Source organism: Procambarus clarkii, chromosome 80 (assembly GCF_040958095.1).
Source record: "Procambarus clarkii isolate CNS0578487 chromosome 80, FALCON_Pclarkii_2.0, whole genome shotgun sequence".
In the NCBI taxonomy this organism is placed as follows: domain Eukaryota; kingdom Metazoa; phylum Arthropoda; class Malacostraca; order Decapoda; family Cambaridae; genus Procambarus; species Procambarus clarkii.
The window spans coordinates 17,099,948-17,121,537 of NC_091229.1; the positions used below are offsets into that span (position 1 = coordinate 17,099,948).

A 21,590-nucleotide genomic window follows, 5' to 3' on the forward strand; every position below is an offset into this window, starting at 1 on the left:
CTCCTCGATCCCCTTTTGGCTTATTAATACTACCTTCTACCCTGTCCAGAGCAGTGGTTCTTGGTTCTTTCTCTCTCTCTCTCCTTCTTTACTACCTCCTGGGAAGCCTCACTAGGACAAGGGCAAACACCAGCAAATTGGAATAAATTTACTGGACAAAGCACATACACGATACATACACACATATAATAATAATGAATCCTATACTCTATAATATTACAATCAGGTTGCACTCCAACACCATCAGAACTCTACCATCAGCTTATCAAGTGGTATCCTATCTCCTGGTTCACCACCTGACACTATCAACCTCCTCAAGTTGATCAAGTCTACATACACTGTTGTACCATCAGCAAGAGAATATATATATGTATCTATAAATGTGTACAATGAAAATCAACCTGTGAATGCAATAACATATATCAGTATAAATGTTCCTTGGTACACAACAATGATCAATCGATCACTCTATCAGTCCTCAAACACATACATCTGTAGGTAATCCAGCCTACGACTGCAACTCTAAACTTCAGAATAAAACACTCCTTGACTTGAGAATGCAAACAACCACTCACCTCTCACTACGTCTTGCACACTAATGACAACCAAACACTATCAACTCCCTACAAGTAATCCACCAGAACTTCCCTTCCACCTCTGGAAGTTCACTACCCTGATAGCTTCAGGTTCTTCCGGGCTTCACTACCGGGATCCTCTGCAGCTCCTCCAGGCTGCTATCATGAAGTTTCCTTGAGCAACTACGGTGCTTCACCCTTCTGCTAGGTTCCTCCACACAGCTCTCTTGGCTGCTACACCATGAAGTTTCCTCGAGCAACTATGGTGCTTCTCCACCTTTACAGAAGCATGTGACACTCCTCTTCACTGCTTCTCCTCCCAGGTCGAGGTCCTCTGCTTCACTACCTTGGAGTCTCATCACTTACCTCATCTAGGCTGGCTTCGAAGTCCTCAGCAACTTCTTCCCCAAAGACAAACCTGCAACCCATCGACACTCCAATAAAAATGTTTCCCCTTTAACACATAAACAAAAATAACCACACAATATGCTTGCCTCAAACCTCTATCTGTCCTCAACATACAGTGAGAGTGGACTCCCCCGTTTTGGGCGGGTCCATACTCCACCTCGCCCGGCGGCGGTCCTCACTCGCTGGGAGGGTCTTCCTCCGTCAGGAGCCGGGCTCCCTCAGTCGCCTGCCAGCGCTCAGAGGGGACGGACGTCGCTCCGTGTTCCTCCCTCTTCACTCTCCTATTTCAGGCTTTCTGCCTTATTAAAACATGTCTAACTTATAAATAAACATCGCTACTGTCGCTGGGCACACGACCAACTACAAGCAATCACTATGAACTGGCGTATATCGTGCTTACCACAGATTAACTGGTCGAGGGCGCTTCTCCCTCTGACGGCGTCTGGTCACGGCGCTTCCACGGCCCACAATAATGCCTCTGGGCGCTTTAATAAACACTTCGTCGACCAGGACTTGAGACCACAACGTTCCCAGCTCGGTTCCACAGCTGGTACGTCTGCACACTTCTCTTCTCTTCGAGATATATCACTAGGGGTTCCCTTCTGGCAGGAGCTCAACGGAGCGCAGCTTTCCCCTGCGATGTCTGGCACTCAAGTGAGGTCAAAGCCCCTCCAGAAGCGAGCCTCACGCCTCCAGCAAAATGTCCACATCTCCTAGCCAGTCATTTATCTATTTCCTTACTTACTGCCCATAATCTTAAACTGCTCATTGAATCCACCATACTATTTTTCATATGGGTTATCACCTCAATATATGCTAGACCTTCTAATCAGGTCAGGCTTGATGAATAACTCTCAAGGAGGGAGACTCGTTTCTCCTGCAGGCTGAGATCATAACATATGTATAAGTTGATAAGGAAATCTACCACTGATAAACATTAACATGAATTAATATTATGGGGCACTCCGCTTTGTCTGGGTCTCTCTCTCTTCTCTCTCATCTCTCTACTCCTTCCGCCCTCTCTCATCCTTCTTCCCCCTCTCCCTTTCTCCTCGTTTCTCCCTCCCCCCCAACATTCTCCTCTTCCCCTTTCCTCTACTCTTTCTGTCTCCAGTCTCTCCACCTTTCTCCTCTCGCACACATTGTCCCCTCCCTCCTGTCCTCCCCTCTCAACCCTTTCCCCCAATTTCCTCCCCCTCTTTCACTTCTCCCCCTTCTGCTACCCCCTCCATCTTTCTGACTCCCTCCCCCTCTTCCTTTTCCTTCACACTTCTGCTAAAACCCTCCTCTCCAAGTTCTCATTTCTGGATAAAATTCCGTACAAACTTTGACAATCAGAGTTGATTCAGTCTTGGGATTGAGATTCTTTGCAATTTGGTTAACAGGTTCCTTTAATCTTTTTTTTGTTTACAGGCCCGTTAGTCGCTGCCGTGTTTAAGGATAATAAGTTTAACATTATATGGTATACGTATTGAACCTGAGAATTGTATATGAATGAGCTGGGTATGGAAGCGGGAATGGTAGACAGATGATACATACCAAGAAGCCAACATGTACTCAGCCTATTTATACACCGAGAAATGCTTTAGCAGGCCTCATACGTTGAGTGAGATCCTAATTTCTTCACATCCATTTGGGTCACAACAAAATCATGTAGATACAGATGGAAAACTTTACTTTGCTAAGTCACTTTCTTGGAACTAGATGTGAAGTTTGATACACAAATGAATAGTTTTAAATGTTTAACATATCCAAGACGAACCTAAATTATCCTAGCTTAAAAAGACTTAAGCAGGACGCGCTAAGCTTTTCTTAAAATTAAGTTATCTTAACGTAACCTAACCTAGCTTACCTTAAGCCTAGTCTAATATTACATAACTTCTGCAGGAAAAGCTTAATCTTTCTTAAACCTGACCAAACATAGCATAACCTAGCCTAACTTAGTATATCTAAAACATAACATAATATAAGAAGAATGAGCTTATATTATTTAATTCTAACCTAACCTAGCCTAAGCTAGACGTCCCTATCCCAGTATTACGCAATTTAAACAGGTCGAGCTGAGTAATTCTCAAACCTAACTTAACCTAACCAAGCATAATCTAACTTAACCTAACCAAGCATAATCTAACTTAACCGAACCTAGCGAAACTAAACCTAACCTGAACTGGCCAAATCCAAGCTAACCTAACTTAACTTAACACAACCAATCCATATATAAGTATCTCCCATGTGTACATTGGAGATGAACATTGCAATTGGTGTTATGATAACTGAAATACGAACGAAAATATATATCGATAAAAATATCACATCAATGTCGCCAGATATCTTAATAAAATAGTATTAATAAGTAATATGGCACAGTAGTAAGTAAAATTGGACCACAGACGTGAGGTTACAGGTTCAATTTGCACTGCAAGAGAAAAGAGTTTGGGTAAAGTTTCTCTTCGCTTGATGCCTCTGTTCCCCCTAACAGCAAACAGGTATCAGGGAGTTAGACAACTGTTGTTGGTTGCCTACAGAGGAAGATCAGAAGTTGGTCTACAGCGAGCTTCATAAACCAAACAGGCTTCCTTGTTTATGACAATGGAGAACCAATGCTTAAGTGATAAATGCTGACATTAATTTCCACTTAACCACGAAATTAATTGGAAATTATCAACATGTCTACAGACTTGTAGATTGTGAACATGACTGCAGACTTGGAGATTATAAACATTACTGCAGCCGTGGAGATTATCAAATGATTTCAGGCAAGGAGATTATAAACATTACTGCAGGCGTGGAGATCAACATTACTGCAGGCGTGGAGATTATCATGTGTCTACATGGGTGGAAAATATCAAGATTACTGCAGGCTTGGAGATTATTAACTTTATTGAAGGCGTGGAGATTATCACCATTGCTGCAGGCGTGGAGATTACTAACATTACTACAGGTGTGAAGATTAGCAAAAGATATGTTAATTTAAGCTTACTTTAACTTTGCAGGATATGAAACTCATATAAACAGTACAATGACCTATATTATATAACGATACCCACCAACAGTGCCAGAGTCGTATTGAGGTTCATACAAAATAACTTCTTCTGGCCTTAAAGCCATTCAGGAAAGAGCAAAATACTCTGAGTGACAATTTTTTTCATAAATCTATACCAAGATAAGAACCTATGGTTACATATATATGAATCTTTTTCACTGAATGCAATTTTTTAAATTGTTCATGTATTAGAAAAAACTGAGAAATCTTATATCAAATTTTAAAACTTTCAGTAGATTAGTGGTTCCATAATATAATTGAGTGATCAATATAATATAATATATACTTTTAGCGAAAATACACAGAGGTGAACAAAGAAAAATCACGGGTGAAATTTATGTGCAATGAATATATATAATTTTGCATGATTAAATCTCTGTTATAGTAAATAAAAAGGACAGTCAGCTGACAATTCCTGATGTTCAACCATAGTATCTATAACCTCCGAAGCCTCCATATCCTAATCCAAAGCTTCGGCCAAAGTCGCCTAGATAACCTGGATTATCTTCAGGCTCAACGCTCGTCTTTCCATGATAGAAGCCCCTGAGGCCTCCATATCCACCTCCGAAGCCGCAATACCGTCCCCAGAAACCTCTAACGCTTCCATAACCTCTACCGAAGCCTCCGAAACCACGTACATAACTTGGATTAGCTTCAGGCTCCTTTTTACTCGGTAATAGTCTCCGCAACCTCCATATCCACCATCAAAACCTCCAGATCCTCCCCTAAGACTTCCGAATCCACCTAAGTAACTAGGCTTAGCAACTGGAAAAGGCTCAGCAAGTGTGGAAGTCTCAACTCTTGTGTACACCAAGCAGTAAGCGATAACAATCACCTATTGGATAAACACAAAAATTACTTCTATGAGAGTATGCTTGAATTTAATGGCTTAAAATCGATCAATTATATGAAGTAGATTTATAAATAAAGAAGTTATATATAGGTCAAACAAATAATTATTCATCTCAATGATATATTTAAGATAAAACGATAAGGACATAGAAGTAAATGAAACTGCAGAAGGCCTATTAGCCCATGCCAGTCACGTCCAACCTACGCTTGAACCATTCAAGGGTTCCAAATTCAATTCCCAAACCCAGGTCTTTTTTCAATTTAAAGTTGCACAACTTATATGTCATTACTAAGGTTCCCCCTTTTATGTTCCTTCAGTTGTGGCTGACGTATGTATTTACATACGTCAGCCACGTCACCTGTTACTTTTTGCCTCTCTCGGGAATATAAGCTTTCAAATCTCTCTCATAAGAGTGTTACAGTTCCGGGATTACGTACGTCGCCGATCTTTGTGAAGAATGTCCATTCTATAATACGGTGCGTGAAATTAAACTACATACAAAATAAGGAATAAACCTAGTAAACCTGAATAAAAATTGTACATGTGTTAATACTTACACATCTATCTTGAGGTTATCTTGAGATGATTTCGGGGCTTTAGTGTCCCCGCGGCCCGGTCCTCGACCAGGCCTCCACCCCCAGGAAGCATCTTGTTATAATTTTGCATTATTAGCCTTATTTCAAACATTTATACATTGGTTTATTTTCCCAAAATCATGGGACGCTGTACCGGTGAATACAGATATTTAGGACGCTGTACTCTTGGATTCAGACTCTTGGTACGCTGTACTGTTGGATATAGAAACTTGGGATGTTATGCTGCTGGATAAAGGCGCTCGGTGCTTTTTACAGACAGATATATTAATTGGGACGTTATACTGCTAGATATAGACTCTTGGGATAGTGTACTTGTAGATTTAACGTAGATGTAGATGATTGACATTTAAAAGGTAAAATATATATATCAAAAGACGACAAATTTTCTACCATGAATTTTATTTCGATACTCAATTGCGTATTTCCGGTTAAGATATATTTATCGTTGATAGCATTGCAGAAATAGTTTGCCCCTGTTCTATTACTTAGGTAATCCACCATCAATTAAAAAGTTGTATCCTGTAAAAATTATTTCTACACGACCATACGAACTCAGTATAGATTTATGGCCAAAATCTGTCAAAGGATTGTTTAGTCTTGCTTGTATGACTACAAATTAGTGGGTTGACTTATGTAAACCTCAAAAGGACTCCTGTGCTATTGGTGGTATATCACTATAAAATATTGGTCATTATGCTATGAATATTGTTGATAAGGAAATTTACCGGTGGAAAACTAAACATGAATTATTAAGGGGCACTCGGCATTGCCTGGGTCGCTCTCCGCTCTTCTTTCTCATCTCTCTACTCCTACCCCCCCCCCATCTCTCATCCCTCTTCACCCTCTCACCTTCTTCTCGTTAACCCCCCCCCCTCCCCATCATCGTCTTCCCCTTTCCTCCCCTCTCTCCACCTTTCTCCTCTCGCCCCCTCTGCACCCTCCCTCCTGTCCTCCCCTCTCAACCCTTTTCCACCAATTTTCCACACCTCTTTCACTTCTCCTTCTTATTGAACCCCTCCAATTTAACCCCCCTTTTTTTCCTTCCCACTTCTACTAAAGCCACCCTCTCCAAGTTCTCATTTCTGGATAAAATTCTGAACTAAATTTGACAGAATTGGTGAAATCTTGGGTTGGGATTCCTAGCAACTTGGTTAACAGGTTCCTTTAATAGTTCGATTTTTATTCAGGCTCGTGCGTCTCTGCTGTGTTTAATGCAGACAAGTGTGTCGTTATAAGGTATACTTACTGAACCTGAGAATTGTGTATAAATGGGCTGGGTTTGGAAGCGGGAATGGTAGACAGATGAGACATAATGTGACACCATCATGTACTCAGCCTATTCATACACACCGAGAAACGCTTCAACCGGGCTCATACTTTGGGAGAGATCCATATTTATTCACATCCATTTGGGACACAACAAAGTGAATTTGATACAGATGGAAAACTTTACTTTGCTAAGTCACTTTCTTGGAAATAAATGTGAAGTTCGGTATACAGCTGAATAGTTTTAAATGTCTAATATAACCAAGACGAACCTAGATTATCCTAACTTAATGACTTAGGTTGGACGAGCTATGTCTTCCTTAAAATTAATTTATCTTAAAATAATCTGACCTTGCTTACCTTACACCTGTTCTAATATTACATAACTTAAGCAGGAAAAGCTTAATCTTTCTAAAACCTAAACAAAATTAGCATAACCTATCCTTGCTTAGAATATCTTAACATTACATAACTTAAGAAGGATGAGCTTATATTTCCGTAACCTAACCTACCTTAACCTATCCTAGCCTAGCCTAAGCTAGACTTCCCTATCCAAGCATTACACAATTTAAACAGGACGAGATCTTGAGATTCTTGAGATGATTTCGGGGCTTTTTAGTGTCCCCGCGGCCCGGTCCTCGACCAGGCCTCCACCCCAACGAAGCAGCCCGTAACAGCTGACTAACACCCAGGTACCTATTTTTACTGCTAGGAAACAGGGGCATAGGGTGAAAGAAACTTTTGCCCATTGTTTCTTGCCGGCGCCTGGGATCGAACCCAAGATCACAAGTCCAGTGTGCTGTCCGCTCGGCCGACCGGCTCCCAGACATAATGTGACTCATTGAGATGTGAGATGACTCATTTTCAAAACTAACTTGACCTAGCCACACATAATCTAACTTAACTGAACCTAACGAAACTAAACCTAACCTAACCTGACCTAACACAAGCTAACCTAACATAACATAACACAACCTATCCATATATAAGTAACTCCTACGTGAACAGTGGAGATGAACATTTCACTTGGTGCTATGATAACTGAACTACGAACGAAAATATATCGATTAAAATATCACAGTAATGTCGCCAGACATCTTAATATAATAATAATGATCTCTAATGTGGCATAGTAGTAAGTTTAAATGGACCACACACGAGAGGTTGCGGGTTCAATTTGCATTGCAGGAGAAAACAGTTTGGGTAACGTTTCTCTTCGCCTGATGCCACTGTTCCCCCTAACAGTAAACAGATATCAGGGAGTTAAGTAACTGTTGTTGGTTGCGTCCGGGGAAAGATCAGAAGTTGGTCAACTGAGAGCTTCATAAACCAAGCAAGCTTCCTTGTTTACGACAACGGAGAACCAATGTTTATTATATAAATAATGACGTTAATCTCCACATACCCACGAGATTAATTAGAGATTATCGACATGCCTGCAGACGTGTAGATTATCAACATTACTGCAAGCATGGAGATTATAAACATTACTGCAACCATGGAGATTATCAACATTACTGCAGGTGTGGAGATTATTAAATGACTGGTGGTGTGGAAATGATGAAATGACTCCTGGCGTAGAGATTATCAAATGAATGCAGACGTGAAGATTATTCAATAACTCTTGGCGTGTAGGTTATCAAATGAATGCAGGCGTGGAGGTTATGAACTTTACTGCAGGCGTGGAGATTATGAACATTACTGCATTTGTGGAGATTATCAACATTACTGCAGGCGTAGAGATTATCAACATTACTGCAGGCGTGGAGATTATCAACATTACTGCAGGGGTAGAGATTATCAACATTACTGCAGGCGTGGAGAATATTAAAATTACTGGAGGCGTGGAGAATATTAAAATTACTGGAGGCGTGAAGATTATCAGATGACTACAGGCGTAGAGATTACCAACATTACTACCAGAGTGAAGATTAACAAAAGATATGTTATTCTAGGCTTACTTTAACTTTGAAAGATATAATCATTTTATAAACAGTACAATGACCTATATTTTACAAACGATACTCACCAACAGTGCCAGAGTCGTATTAATGTTCATACAAAATAACTTCTCTTGGCCGTGAAGCCATTCAGGTAAAAGTACAGTACTCTGGGTGAAAAAAAGTCATAAATCTATACCAAGATATAGTCGTCTGGTTGCATATAAATAAATTATGGTTGCATATAAATGAATTATTTTAACTGAATGCAATTTTTTAAATTGTTTATGTATTAGAAAAACGGACAAATCCTACATCGAATTTCAAAACTTTCAGTGAATTAGTGGTTCCATAATATAATTTAGTGATCCATATAATGTATTTTAGCGAAAATACACTGAGGGTCGAAAGGAAAATCACGGGTGGAAGTTTGTGTGCTACGGATACGTATAGTTTTGCACAATTAAATTTCTGTTATAGTAAATAAAAAATAAAGTCAGCTGACAATTGTTGATATTCAACCAATGTATCTACAACCTCCAAAGCCTCCATATCCTAATCCAAAGCCTCGGCCGAAGCCTCCAAAACCGCCTAGGTAACCTGGATTAGCTTTATGTTCAGAGCTCCTCTTTCCAGGATAGAAGCCTTCATATCCTCCCTGAAACCTCCATAGCTTCTATACCATCTCCAAAACCCTCCAAAACCTTGACTGAGGCCTCTAAACCGCTTAGATAACCTGGAATAGCTTCAGGCTTCTCTTTCCGCGGAAGTAGCCTCCACAAAACCATGCCACGACCAAAGCCTCCATATTCTCCCCTAAAGCCTCCGAATCCACCTAAGTAACTAGGTTTAGCAACTGGGGAAAGCTCAGCAAGTAAGGAAGGCTCAGCGCTTGTGTACACAAAGCAGTATGGGGGCAACACTCACTTATTGGATAAACACAAAAATTACTTCTATTAGAGTGTGCTTAAATTTAATGTGGCTTAAATCGATCAATTATAGGAAGTAGATTTGTAAAGATGTTATATATAGGACAAACAAATAAGTATTTATCTCAATGATATCATTAAGATAAATCGATAAGAACATAGAAGTAAACGAAGCTGTAAAAGGAATATTAGCTATGTCAGTTAGGTCCAACCTTCGTTTGAACCATTCTAGGGATTCAAATTATATTTCCACACCCAGTTTTTTTTTAATCTAAACTTGACAATTTATAAATTATTCCTAAGGTTCCCCGGTTATGTTCCTTTATCCATTTGCATACGTCAGTCATGTCACCTGTTAATTTTTGTATTTCCAGATAATGTAAGCTTTCACATCTCTCTCATAAAGGAGTTTTACTGGTCCGAGATTAACTTTGTCGCCGTTCTCTGTAAACTTCGTAAAGAATATGTCCATTCTCTAATACGGTGCCTGAAATTGAATTACATACCAAATGAGGTTACCTAGTAAACCTGAAGAAAAACTGTAGATGTGTTAATACTAACACTTCTTCATTTTTTTTTTTATTATCACCCTTATTTCAAACATTTATTCATTAATTTATTTTCTCAAAATCTTGGGACGCTGTATTGTTGGATACTGACACTTAGGACGCTGTATTGCTGAATACATGAGCTCGGGACGTTATGCTGCTAAATATAGGCACTAAGTACGTTATGCTGCTGGCTACAGAAACTTGGGAAGTTATGCTGCTAGATACAGACACTCGGTACGTTTTACAGATAGATATATCAATTGGGACGCTATACTGCTAGACATGGTCTCTTGGTATGCTGTACTGGTAGATTGTACCTGAACCACTTGTGAAGTTGTACAATTACACTTGGGACCTTTCAAATAAATAGGACTGTATATTCCAGATACCACTTATTTATTCTTCATTTTCTGCTACATTTTCTCTTGACTTCGGTTTAATAATATATGGGAAATTACTTTGGAATTAACATTACAATACATATTTCATAATTGTTATTTTTCTTTTAATCACTTCTGTTATGAATTCTAATTATTTTGGTAAAGTTATATTTACTGAAAATGTTGTCTATCCTCTATTCTATTATTTTAGGGGAAACACTGGATGTGGATGTAAGAGTGGGCGAGTACCATGAGTCGATGAGAACTGTGGGTGAAGCAGGGCGTGGGTGAGTACTCTGGGTGTGGATGAATGAGTGCTTTAAGTGACGGTGGGTGAGAACTGCGAGTGATTTAGTGTGTATATGAGTGGGTGGAAGAAGAATGGCGTGAATAAGTGGATGGGTGATTAATGTAGGTTAGTGAGTATTGTGGGTGGCGCTGGGTGTGGATGGATGAGTTCTGTGGGTGACGCTGGTTGTGGGTGAGTGAGAACGGTGGGCGACGTTGGGTGTGGGTAGATGAGTACTGTGGGTGACGCTGGGTGTTAGTATGTGTATGACGCTGCATGTGAGTGGGCGGGTGAGCACTGTGGGTGATGCTGGGTGTAGATGAACGAGCATGTGAGTACTGTAGGTAAAGTGAGGCTTCCGTATGGAATATAAATAAATGTTTAATTTTGGAACAATCACACTGGAAACTGTTGGCCTTCACTGAGCGGTATAAAAGGACGCGTTGGCTCCAGCTGGACACAGTCAGCCGACAGTCACCCCACAGTCATGACGTCCCTGGTGAGTTATACACCCGTCCTACGAGATACATTTACACCGACAAGTGTACCCTGCTCCTCGTTATACATACACTGAGAGCTTACTTTGGTCATGGACAATGTTGAGCAAATAGTTGCTATGTTGTTAAAGCTATTGTCGTGACCTTAACTACCCTCCAGAGGTAATAATGTCTATGGCACAACACTTTCTTCTTCTTAAGCCTCTTAGACGTAGTATCATACATTTACTATTAAAAGTTATATTGTTCTCTTACATGCTATTTGCTGATTGTATTTATAAATATATCCTTACCAGTACATCTAGTCACAGTATTTTAGGGTTATAGACATGGACAACGATAAGTTAGTTACCAGATACCAACTGAACAGTGTTGATATTGCCAAATCTGAATGAGTAGACATCTGGGAGTCATGATTAGTTTGGATTTTTAAGCTAAGAAATCGATGTAATAATGTTTAAAATATTACAAGAAAGTAGATCAGAATTCATTACAGGAAGAGTCAGTAATATGCCACCCGTACACTTGAAACTCCTCTAAACCCCTATGCACTAGACCGCATAGCACCCGCCATAGACCACTACACCACGACACTGACAAAAACCGTGCAATGTGGGATTCAACTGAATCCTCTAGATGTCCTGAGGCTTCCGCTGAAGCCCAATCTGGGTTTCACGCATTGCCCCCCAAGCACTATGGCAATGGTCCAGAAGTGCTGCCTCCAACGCTTCTCCGGTAAACATTGGTTCGGAAATAGGGATTCTTGATTTATGGAACATATTTCCGGAAAACATAACAGACGGGGCATAGCTGGAGCGTTTAATGTGAAGTTTAGTTAGGTATATATAGGAATACCCATCTCTTGTTTCCTGTGTTTAGTTATCTTTTCGCTATTGATTTTGAAGGCAATCGTTTAGTTGTTTGAATTATATATAATTACTGAATATAAAATTCTACTTGTTGTAACTGAAAATATTTTAAGCTTCCCTCAATTTACGTGTAATCACATTGAAGTAATGTTTGTGTTGATCTAACAGGTGATTGTTGCCGCCTTGGCCGCTTTCTGCTTGGTGGCCACAAGCGCTGAGCCTTCCCCAGTTGCTAAGCCTTCCCCAGTTGCTGAGCCTGGCTACTTAGGGGGATTCGGTCGTGGTTTCGGAGGCTTTGGGGGAGGATACGGCGGCTTCGGTGGAGGTTATGGAGGATACGGAGGCTTCTATCGTGGAAAGAGGAGCGCTGAGCCTGTTGCTGAGCCTGAAGCTGAGCCCGGTTACCTAGGAGGCTTCAGAGGCTTTGGAGGAGGATATGGAGGCTATGGTGGAGGTTATGGAGGCTATGGTGGAGGTTATGGAGGATACGGAGGCTTCTATCGTGGAAAGAGGAGCGCTGAGCCTGAAGCTGAGCCTGGTTACCTAGGCGGCTTCAGAGGCTTTGGAGGCTTCGGGGGAGGATATGGAGGCTATGGTGGAGGTTATGGAGGATACGGAGGCTTCTATCGTGGAAAGAGGAGCGCTGAGCCTGGTTACCTAGGCGGAATTGGAGGCTTTGGCAGAGGTTTTGGAGGGGGCTATGGAGGGTACGGAGGCTATGGGGGCTATGGATACTATGGCTGAACATCAGCAACTGTCTGCTGACTTATTATGATTGAGATTTAAAATGTAAAATATATAAATTAAAAGACGACAAATTTCTCCCATGATTTTCTTTCGGTACTCCATTGCGTATTTCCGGTGAAAATATATATTTCATTGACAGTATTGCAGAAATAGTATGTAACTGTTCTTTTACTTACATAATCCACAATCAATTAAGAAGTTGTATACAATAAAAATTATTTAATTCTACACGACCAGACGAACTTATTATAGATTTATGGCCAAAATCTGTCAGGCTACTATCTAATCTTGTTTATATGACTCCCAAGTTAGTGGATTGACTTGTGTAAACCTCAACACGTAATCAGTGCTATTGGTGGTATATCATTATAAAATGTGTCATTGTGTTATGTATAAGTTGATAAGGAAATCTACCACTGATAAACATTAACATGAATTAATATTATGGGGCACTCCGCTTTGTCTGGGTCTCTCTCTCTTCTCTCTCATCTCTCTACTCCTTCCGCCCTCTCTCATCCTTCTTCCCCCTCTCCCTTTCTCCTCGTTTCTCCCTCCCCCCCAACATTCTCCTCTTCCCCTTTCCTCTACTCTTTCTGTCTCCAGTCTCTCCACCTTTCTCCTCTCACACACATTGTCCCCTCCCTCCTGTCCTCCCCTCTCAACCCTTTCCCCCAATTTCCTCCCCCTTTTTCACTTCTCCCCCTTCTGCTACCCCCTCCATCTTTCTGACTCCCTCCCCCTCTTCCTTTTCCTTCACACTTCTGCTAAAACCCTCCTCTCCAAGTTCTCATTTCTGGATAAAATTCCGTACAAACTTTGACAATCAGAGTTGATTCAGTCTTGGGATTGAGATTCTTTGCAATTTGGTTAACAGGTTCCTTTAATCTTTTTTTGTTTACAGGCCCGTTAGTCGCTGCCGTGTTTAATGATAACAAGTTTAACATTATATGGTATACGTATTGAACCTGAGAATTGTATATGAATGAGCTGGGTATGGAAGCGGGAATGGTAGACAGATGATACATACCAAGAAGCCAACATGTACTCAGCCTATTTATACACCGAGAAATGCTTTAGCAGGCCTCATACGTTGAGTGAGATCCTAATTTCTTCACATCCATTTGGGTCACAACAAAATCATGTAGATACAGATGGAAAACTTTACTTTGCTAAGTCACTTTCTTGGAACTAGATGTGAAGTTTGATACACAATGAATAGTTTTAAATGTTTAACATATCCAAGACGAACCTAAATTATCCTAGCTTAAAAAGACTTAAGCAGGACGCGCTAAGCTTTTCTTAAAATTAAGTTATCTTAACGTAACCTAACCTAGCTTACCTTAAGCCTAGTCTAATATTACATAACTTCTGCAGGAAAAACTTAATCTTTCTTAAACCTGACCAAACATAGCATAACCTAGCCTAACTTAGTATATCTAAAACATTACATAATATAAGAAGGATGAGCTTATATTATTTAATTCTAACCTAACCTAGCCTAAGCTAGACTCCCATATCCCAGTATTACGCAATTTAAACAGGTCGAGCTGAGTAATTCTCAAACCTAACTTAACCTAACCAAGCATAATCTAACTTAACCTAACCAAGCATAATCTAACTTAACCTAACCAAGCATAATCTAATTTAATCGAACCTAGCGAAACTAAACCTAACCTGAACTGGCCAAATCCAAGCTAACCTAACTTAACTTAACAGAACCAATCCAAATATAAGTATCTCCCATGTGTACATTGGAGATGAACATTGCAATTGGTGTTATGATAACTGAAATACGAACGAAAATATATATCGATAAAAATATCACATCAATGTCGCCAGATATCTTAATAAAATAGTATTAATAAGTAATATGGCACAGTAGTAAGTAAAATTGGACCACAGACGTGAGGTTACAGGTTCAATTTGCACTGCAAGAGAAAAGAGTTTGGGTAACGTTTCTCTTCGCTTGATGCCTCTGTTCCCCCTAACAGCAAACAGGTATCAGGGAGTTAGACAACTGTTGTTGGTTGCCTACAGAGGAAGATCAGAAGTTGGTCTACAGCGAGCTTCATAAACCAAACAGGCTTCCTTGTTTATGACAATGGAGAACCAATGCTTAAGTGATAAATGCTGACATTAATTTCCACTTAACCACGAAATTAATTGGAAATTATCAACATGTCTACAGACTTGTAGATTGTGAACATATCTGCAGACTTGGAGATTATAAACATTACTGCAGCCGTGGAGATTATCAAATGATTTCAGGCAAGGAGATTATAAACATTACTGCAGGCGTGGAGATCAACATTACTGCAGGCGTGGAGATTATCATGTGTCTACATGGGTGGAAAATATCAAGATTACTGCAGGCTTGGAGATTATTAACATTATTGAAGGCGTGGAGATTATCACCATTACTGCAGGCGTGGAGATTACTAACATTACTACAGGTGTGAAGATTAGCAAAAGATATGTTAATTTAAGCTTACTTTAACTTTGCAAGATATGAAACTCATATAAACAGTACAATGACCTATATTATATAACGATACCCACCAACAGTGCCAGAGTCGTATTGAGGTTCATACAAAATAACTTCTTCTGGCCTTGAAGCCATTCAGGTAAGAGCACAATACTCTGAGTGACAATTTTTTTCATAAATCTATACCAAGATAAGAACCTATGGTTACATATATATGAATCTTTTTTACTGAATGCAATTTTTTAAATTGTTCATGTATTAGAAAAAACTGAGAAATCTTATATCAAATTTTAAAACTTTCAGTAGATTAGTGGTTCCATAATATAATTTAGTGATCAATATAATATAATATATACTTTTAGCGAAAATACACAGAGGTGAACAAAGAAAAATCACGGGTGAAATTTATGTGCAATGAATATATATAATTTTGCATGATTAAATCTCTGTTATAGTAAATAAAAAGGACAGTCAGCTGACAATTCCTGATGTTCAACCATAGTATCTATAACCTCCGAAGCCTCCATATCCTAATCCAAAGCTTCGGCCAAAGTCGCCTAGATAACCTGGATTATCTTCAGGCTCAACGCTCCTCTTTCCACGATAGAAGCCCCTGAAGCCTCCATATCCACCTCCGAAGCCGCAATACCGTCCCCAGAAACCTCTAACGCTTCCATAACCTCTACCGAAGCCTCCGAAACCACGTACATAACCTGGATTAGCTTCAGGCTCCTATTTACTCGGTAATAGTCTCCGCAATCTCCATATCCACCATCAAAACCTCCAGATCCTCCCCTAAGACTTCCGAATCCACCTAAGTAACTAGGCTTAGCAACTGGAAAAGGCTCAGCAAGTGTGGAACTCTCAGCTCTTGTGTACACCAAGCAGTAAGCGATAACAATCACCTATTGGATAAACACAAAAATTACTTCTATGAGAGTATGCTTGAATTTAATGGCTTAAAATCGATCAATTATATGAAGTAGATTTATAAATAAAGAAGTTATATATAGGTCAAACAAATAATTATTCATCTCAATTATATATTTAAGATAAAACGATAAGGACATAGAAGTAAATGAAACTGCAGAAGGCCTATTAGCCCATGCCAGTCACGTCCAACCTACGCTTGAACCATTCAAGAGATCCAAATTCAATTCCCAAACCCAGGTCTTTTTTCAATCTAAAGTTGCACAACTTATATGTCATTACTAAGGTTCCCCCTTTTATGTTCCTTCATTTGTGGCTGACGTATGTATTTACATACGTCAGCCACGTCACCTGTTACTTTTTGCCTCTCTCGGGAATATAAGCTTTCAAATCTCTCTCATAAGAGTTTTACAGTTCCGGGATTACGTATGTCGCCAATCTTTGTAAAGAATGTGTCCATTCTATAATACGGTGCGTGAAATTGAATTACATACAAAATAAGGAATAAACCTAGTTAACCTGAATAAAAACTGTACATGTGTTAATACTTACACCTCTTGTTATATTTTTCTATTATTAGCCTTATTTCAAACATTTATACCTTTATTTATTTTCCCAAAATCATGGGACGCTGTACCGGTGGATACAGATATTTAGGATGCTGTACTCTTGGATTCTGACACTTATCTTGAGGTTATCTTGAGATGATTTCGGGGCTTTAGTGTCCCCGCGGCCCGGTCCTCGACCAGGCCTCCACTCCCAGGAAGCAGCCCGTGACAGCTGACTAACTCCCAGGTACCTATTTACTGCTAGGTAACAGGGGCATTCAGGGTGAAAAAACCTTGCTCATTTGTTTCTGCCTCGTGCGGGAATCGAACCCGCGCCACAGAATTACGAGTCCTGCGCGCTATCCACCAGGATACGAGGCTCCCTCTGACTTGGTACGCTCTACTGTTGAATATAGAAACTTGGGATGTTATGCTGCTGGATAAAGGCGCTCAGTACTTTTTGCAGACAGATATATTTATTGGGATGTTATACTGCTAGATATAGACTCTTGGGATGGTGTACTTGTAGATTTAACGTAGATGTAGATGATTGAGATTTAAAAGGTAAAATATATAAATCAATAGACGACAAATTTTCTCCCATGAATTTTATTTCGATCCTCCATTGCGTATTTCCGGTTAAGATATATTTTTCGTTGATAGCATTGCAGAAATAGTTTGCTGCTGTTCTATTACTTAGGTAATCCACCATCAATTAAAAAGTTGTATCATGTAAAAATTATTTCTACACGACCATACGAAGTCAGTATTGATTTATGGCCATAATCTGTCAAAGGATTGTTTAGTCTTGCTTGTATGACTACAAATTAGTGGGTTGACTTATGTAAACCTCAAAAGGACTCCTGTGCTATTGGTGGTATATCACTATAAAATATTGGTCATTATGCTATGAATATTGTTGATAAGGAAATTTACCGGTGGAAAACTAAACATGAATTATTAAGGGGCACTCGGCATTGCCTGGGTCTCTCTACTCCTACCCCCCTCTCTCATCCCTCTTCACCCTCTCGCCTTTTTCTCGTTTACCCCCCCCCCCTCCCCCAACAAAAAAAAATCATCGTCTTCCCCTTTCCCCCCTCTCTCCACCTTTCTCCTCTCGCCCCCTCTGAACCCTCCCTTCTGTCCTCCCCTCTCAACCCCTTTCCACCAATTTCCACCTCTTTAACCTCTCCTTCTTATTCAACCCCTCAACTTTTAACCCTCCCTTTTTTTTCCTTCCCACTTCTACTAAAGCAACCTTCTCCAAGTTCTCGTTTCTGGATAAAATTCTGCACTAAATTTGACAGAGTTGGTACAATCTTGGGTTGGGATTCCTCGGAACTTGGTTAACAGGTTACTTTAATAGTTCGATTTTTATTCAGGCTCGTGCGTCTCTACTGTGTTTAATGCTGACAAGTGTAACGTTATAAGGTATAGTTACTGAACCTGAGAAATGTGTATGAATGGGCTGGGTATGGAAGCGGGAATGGTAGACAGATGAGACATAATGTGACACCATCATGTACTCAGCCTATTCATACACACAGAGAAACGCTTCAAACGGGTTCATACTTTGGGAGAGATCCTAATTTATTCACATCCATTTGGGACACAACAAAATGAATTAGATATAGATGGAAAACTTTACTTTGCTTAGTCACTTTCTTGGAAATAAATGTGAAGTTCGATATACAGCTGAATAGTTTTAAATGTTTAACATAACCAAGACGAACCTAGATTATGATAACTTAATGACTTAGGTTGGACGAGCTATGTCTTCCTTAAAATTAATTTATCTTAAAGTAACCTGACCTTGCTTACCTTACACCTGTTCTAATAATACATAACTTAAGCAGGAAAAGCTTAATCTTTCTTAAACCTTACCAAAATTAGCATAAACTAACCTTGCTTAGAATATCTTAACATTACATAACTTAAGAGGGATGAGCTTATATTTCCTAAACCTAATCTACCTTAACCTAACCTAGCCTAGCCTAAGCTAGGCTTTCATATCCAAGTATTACACAAGTTAAACAGGACGAGTTGAGTCATTATCAAAACTAACTTGACCTAACCACATATAATCTAACTTAACTGAACCTAACGAAACTAAACCTAACCTAACCTGACCTAACACAAGCTAACCTAACATAACATAACACAACCTATCCATATATAAGTAACTCCCACGTGAACATTGGAGATGAACATTTCACTTGGTGCTATTATAACTGAACTACGAACGAAAATATATCGATTAAAATATCACAGTAATGTCGCCAGACATCTTAATATAATAATAATGATCTCTAATATAGCATAGTAGTAAGTTTAAATGGACCACACACGAGAGGTTGCGGGTTCAATTTGCATTGCAGGAGAAAACAGTTTGGGTAACGTTTCTCTTCGCCTGATGCCTTTGTTCCCCTAACAGTAAACAGGTATCAGGGAGTTAGGTAAATGTTGTTGGTTGTGTCCGGGGGAAGATCAGAAGTTGGTCAACTGAGAGCTTCATAAACCAAACAGGCTTCCTTGTTTACGAATACGGAGAACCAATGTTTATTATATAAATAATGACGTTAATCTCCACATACCCACGAGATTAATTGGAGATTATCGACATGCCTGCAGACGTGTAGATTATCAACATTACTGCAAGCATGGAGATTATAAACATTACTGCAACCATGGATATTATCAACATTACTGCAGGCGTGGAGATTATTAAATGACTGGTGGTGTGGAAATGATGAAATGACTCCTGGCGTAGAGATTATTAAATGAATGCAGACGTGGAGATTATTCAATATCTCTTGGCGTGTAGGTTATCAAATGAATGCAGGCGTGGAGGTTATTCAATAACTCCTGGCGTGTAGGTTATCAAATGAATGCAGGCGTGGAGGTTATTCAATAACTCCTGGCGTGTAGGTTATCAAATGAATGCAGGCGTTGAGCCTATGAACATTACTACGGGCGTGGAGAATATTAAAATTACTGGAGGCGTGGAGAATATTAAAATTACTGGAGGCGTGAAGATTATCAGATGACTACAGGCGTAGAGATTACCAACATTACTACCAGAGTGAAGATTAACAAAAGATATGTTATTCTAGGCTTACTTTAACTTTGAAAGATATAATCATCTTATAAACAGTACAATGACCTATATTTTACAAACGATACTCACCAACAGTGCCAGAGTCGTATTAATGTTCATACAAAATAACTTCTCTTGGCCGTGAAGCCATTCAGGTAAAAGTACAGTACTCTGGGTGAAAAAAAAGTCATAATCTATACCAAGATATAGTCGTCTGGTTGCATATAAATAAATTATGGTTGCATATAAATGAATTATTTTAACTGAATGCAATTTTTTAAATTGTTTATGTATTAGAAAAACGGACAAATCCTACATCGAATTTCAAAACTTTCAGTGAATTAGTGGTTCCATAATATAATTTAGTGATCAATATAATATATTTTAGCGAAAATACACTGAGGGTCGAAAGGAAAATCACGTGTGGAAGTTTGTGTGCTACGGATACGTATAATTTTGCACGATTAAATTTCTGTTATAGTAAATAAAAAATAAAGTCAGCTGACAATTGTTGATATTCAACCAATGTATCTACAACCTCCAAAGCCTCCATATCCTAATCCAAAGCCTCGGCCGAAGCCTCTAAAACCGCCTAGGTAACCTGAATTAGCTTTATGTTCAGAGCTCCTCTTTCCACGATAGAAGCCTCCGAAGCCTCCATATCCTCCCTGAAACCTCCATAGCTTCTATACCATCTCCAAAACCCTCCAAAACCTTGACTGAGGCCTCTAATCCGCTTAGATAACCTGGAATAGCTTCAGGCTTCTCTTTCCGTGGAAGTAGCCTCCACAAAACCATGCCACGACCAAAGCCTCCATATTCTCCCCAAAAGCCTCCGAATCCACCTAAGTAACTAGGTTTAGCAACTGGGGAAAGCTCAGCAAGTAAGGAAGGCTCAGCGCTTGTGTACACAAAGCAGTATGGGGGCAACAACTCACTTATTGGATAAACACAAAAATTACTTCTATTAGAGTGTGCTTAAATTTAATGTGGCTTAAATCGATCAATTATAGGAAGTAGATTTGTAAAGATGTTATATATAGGACAAACAAATAAGTATTTATCTCAATGATATCATTAAGATAAATCGATAAGAACATAGAAGTAAACGAAGCTGTAAAAGGAATATTAGCTATGTCAGTTAGGTCCAACCTTCGTTTGAACCATTCTAGGGATTCAAATTATATTTCCACACCCAGTTTTTTTTTAATCTAAACTTGAAAATTTATAAATTATTCCTAAGGTTCCCCGGTTATGTTCCTTTATCCATTTGCATACGTCAGTCATGTCACCTGTTAATTTTTGTATTTCCAGATAATGTAAGCTTTCACATCTCTCTCATAAAGGAGTTTTACTGGTCCGAGATTAACTTTGTCGCCGTTCTCTGTAAACTTCGTAAAGAATATGTCCATTCTCTAATACGGTGCCTGAAATTGAACTACATACCAAATGAGGTTACCTAGTAAACCTGAAGAAAAACTGTAGATGTGTTAATACTAACACTTCTTCATTTATTTATTTTTTATTATCACCCTTATTTCAAACATTTATTCGTTAATTTATTTTCTCAAAATCTTGGGACGCTGT

General features: G+C 39.4%; 1 protein-coding gene across 1 annotated transcript; it reads left to right on the forward strand.

Moving 5' to 3' along the window:
• The first annotated feature begins 11,303 nt into the window (after nucleotides 1-11,303).
• On the forward strand, nucleotides 11,304-13,018 carry LOC138357770 (ctenidin-3-like). Its single transcript, XM_069314816.1, has 2 exons — nucleotides 11,304-11,329; nucleotides 12,365-13,018. The coding sequence occupies exons 1-2, from the start codon at nucleotides 11,318-11,320 to the stop codon at nucleotides 12,938-12,940; spliced, it is 588 nt and encodes a 195-aa protein (XP_069170917.1). The 5' UTR covers nucleotides 11,304-11,317; the 3' UTR covers nucleotides 12,941-13,018.
• The last annotated feature ends 8,572 nt before the right edge of the window (nucleotides 13,019-21,590 follow it).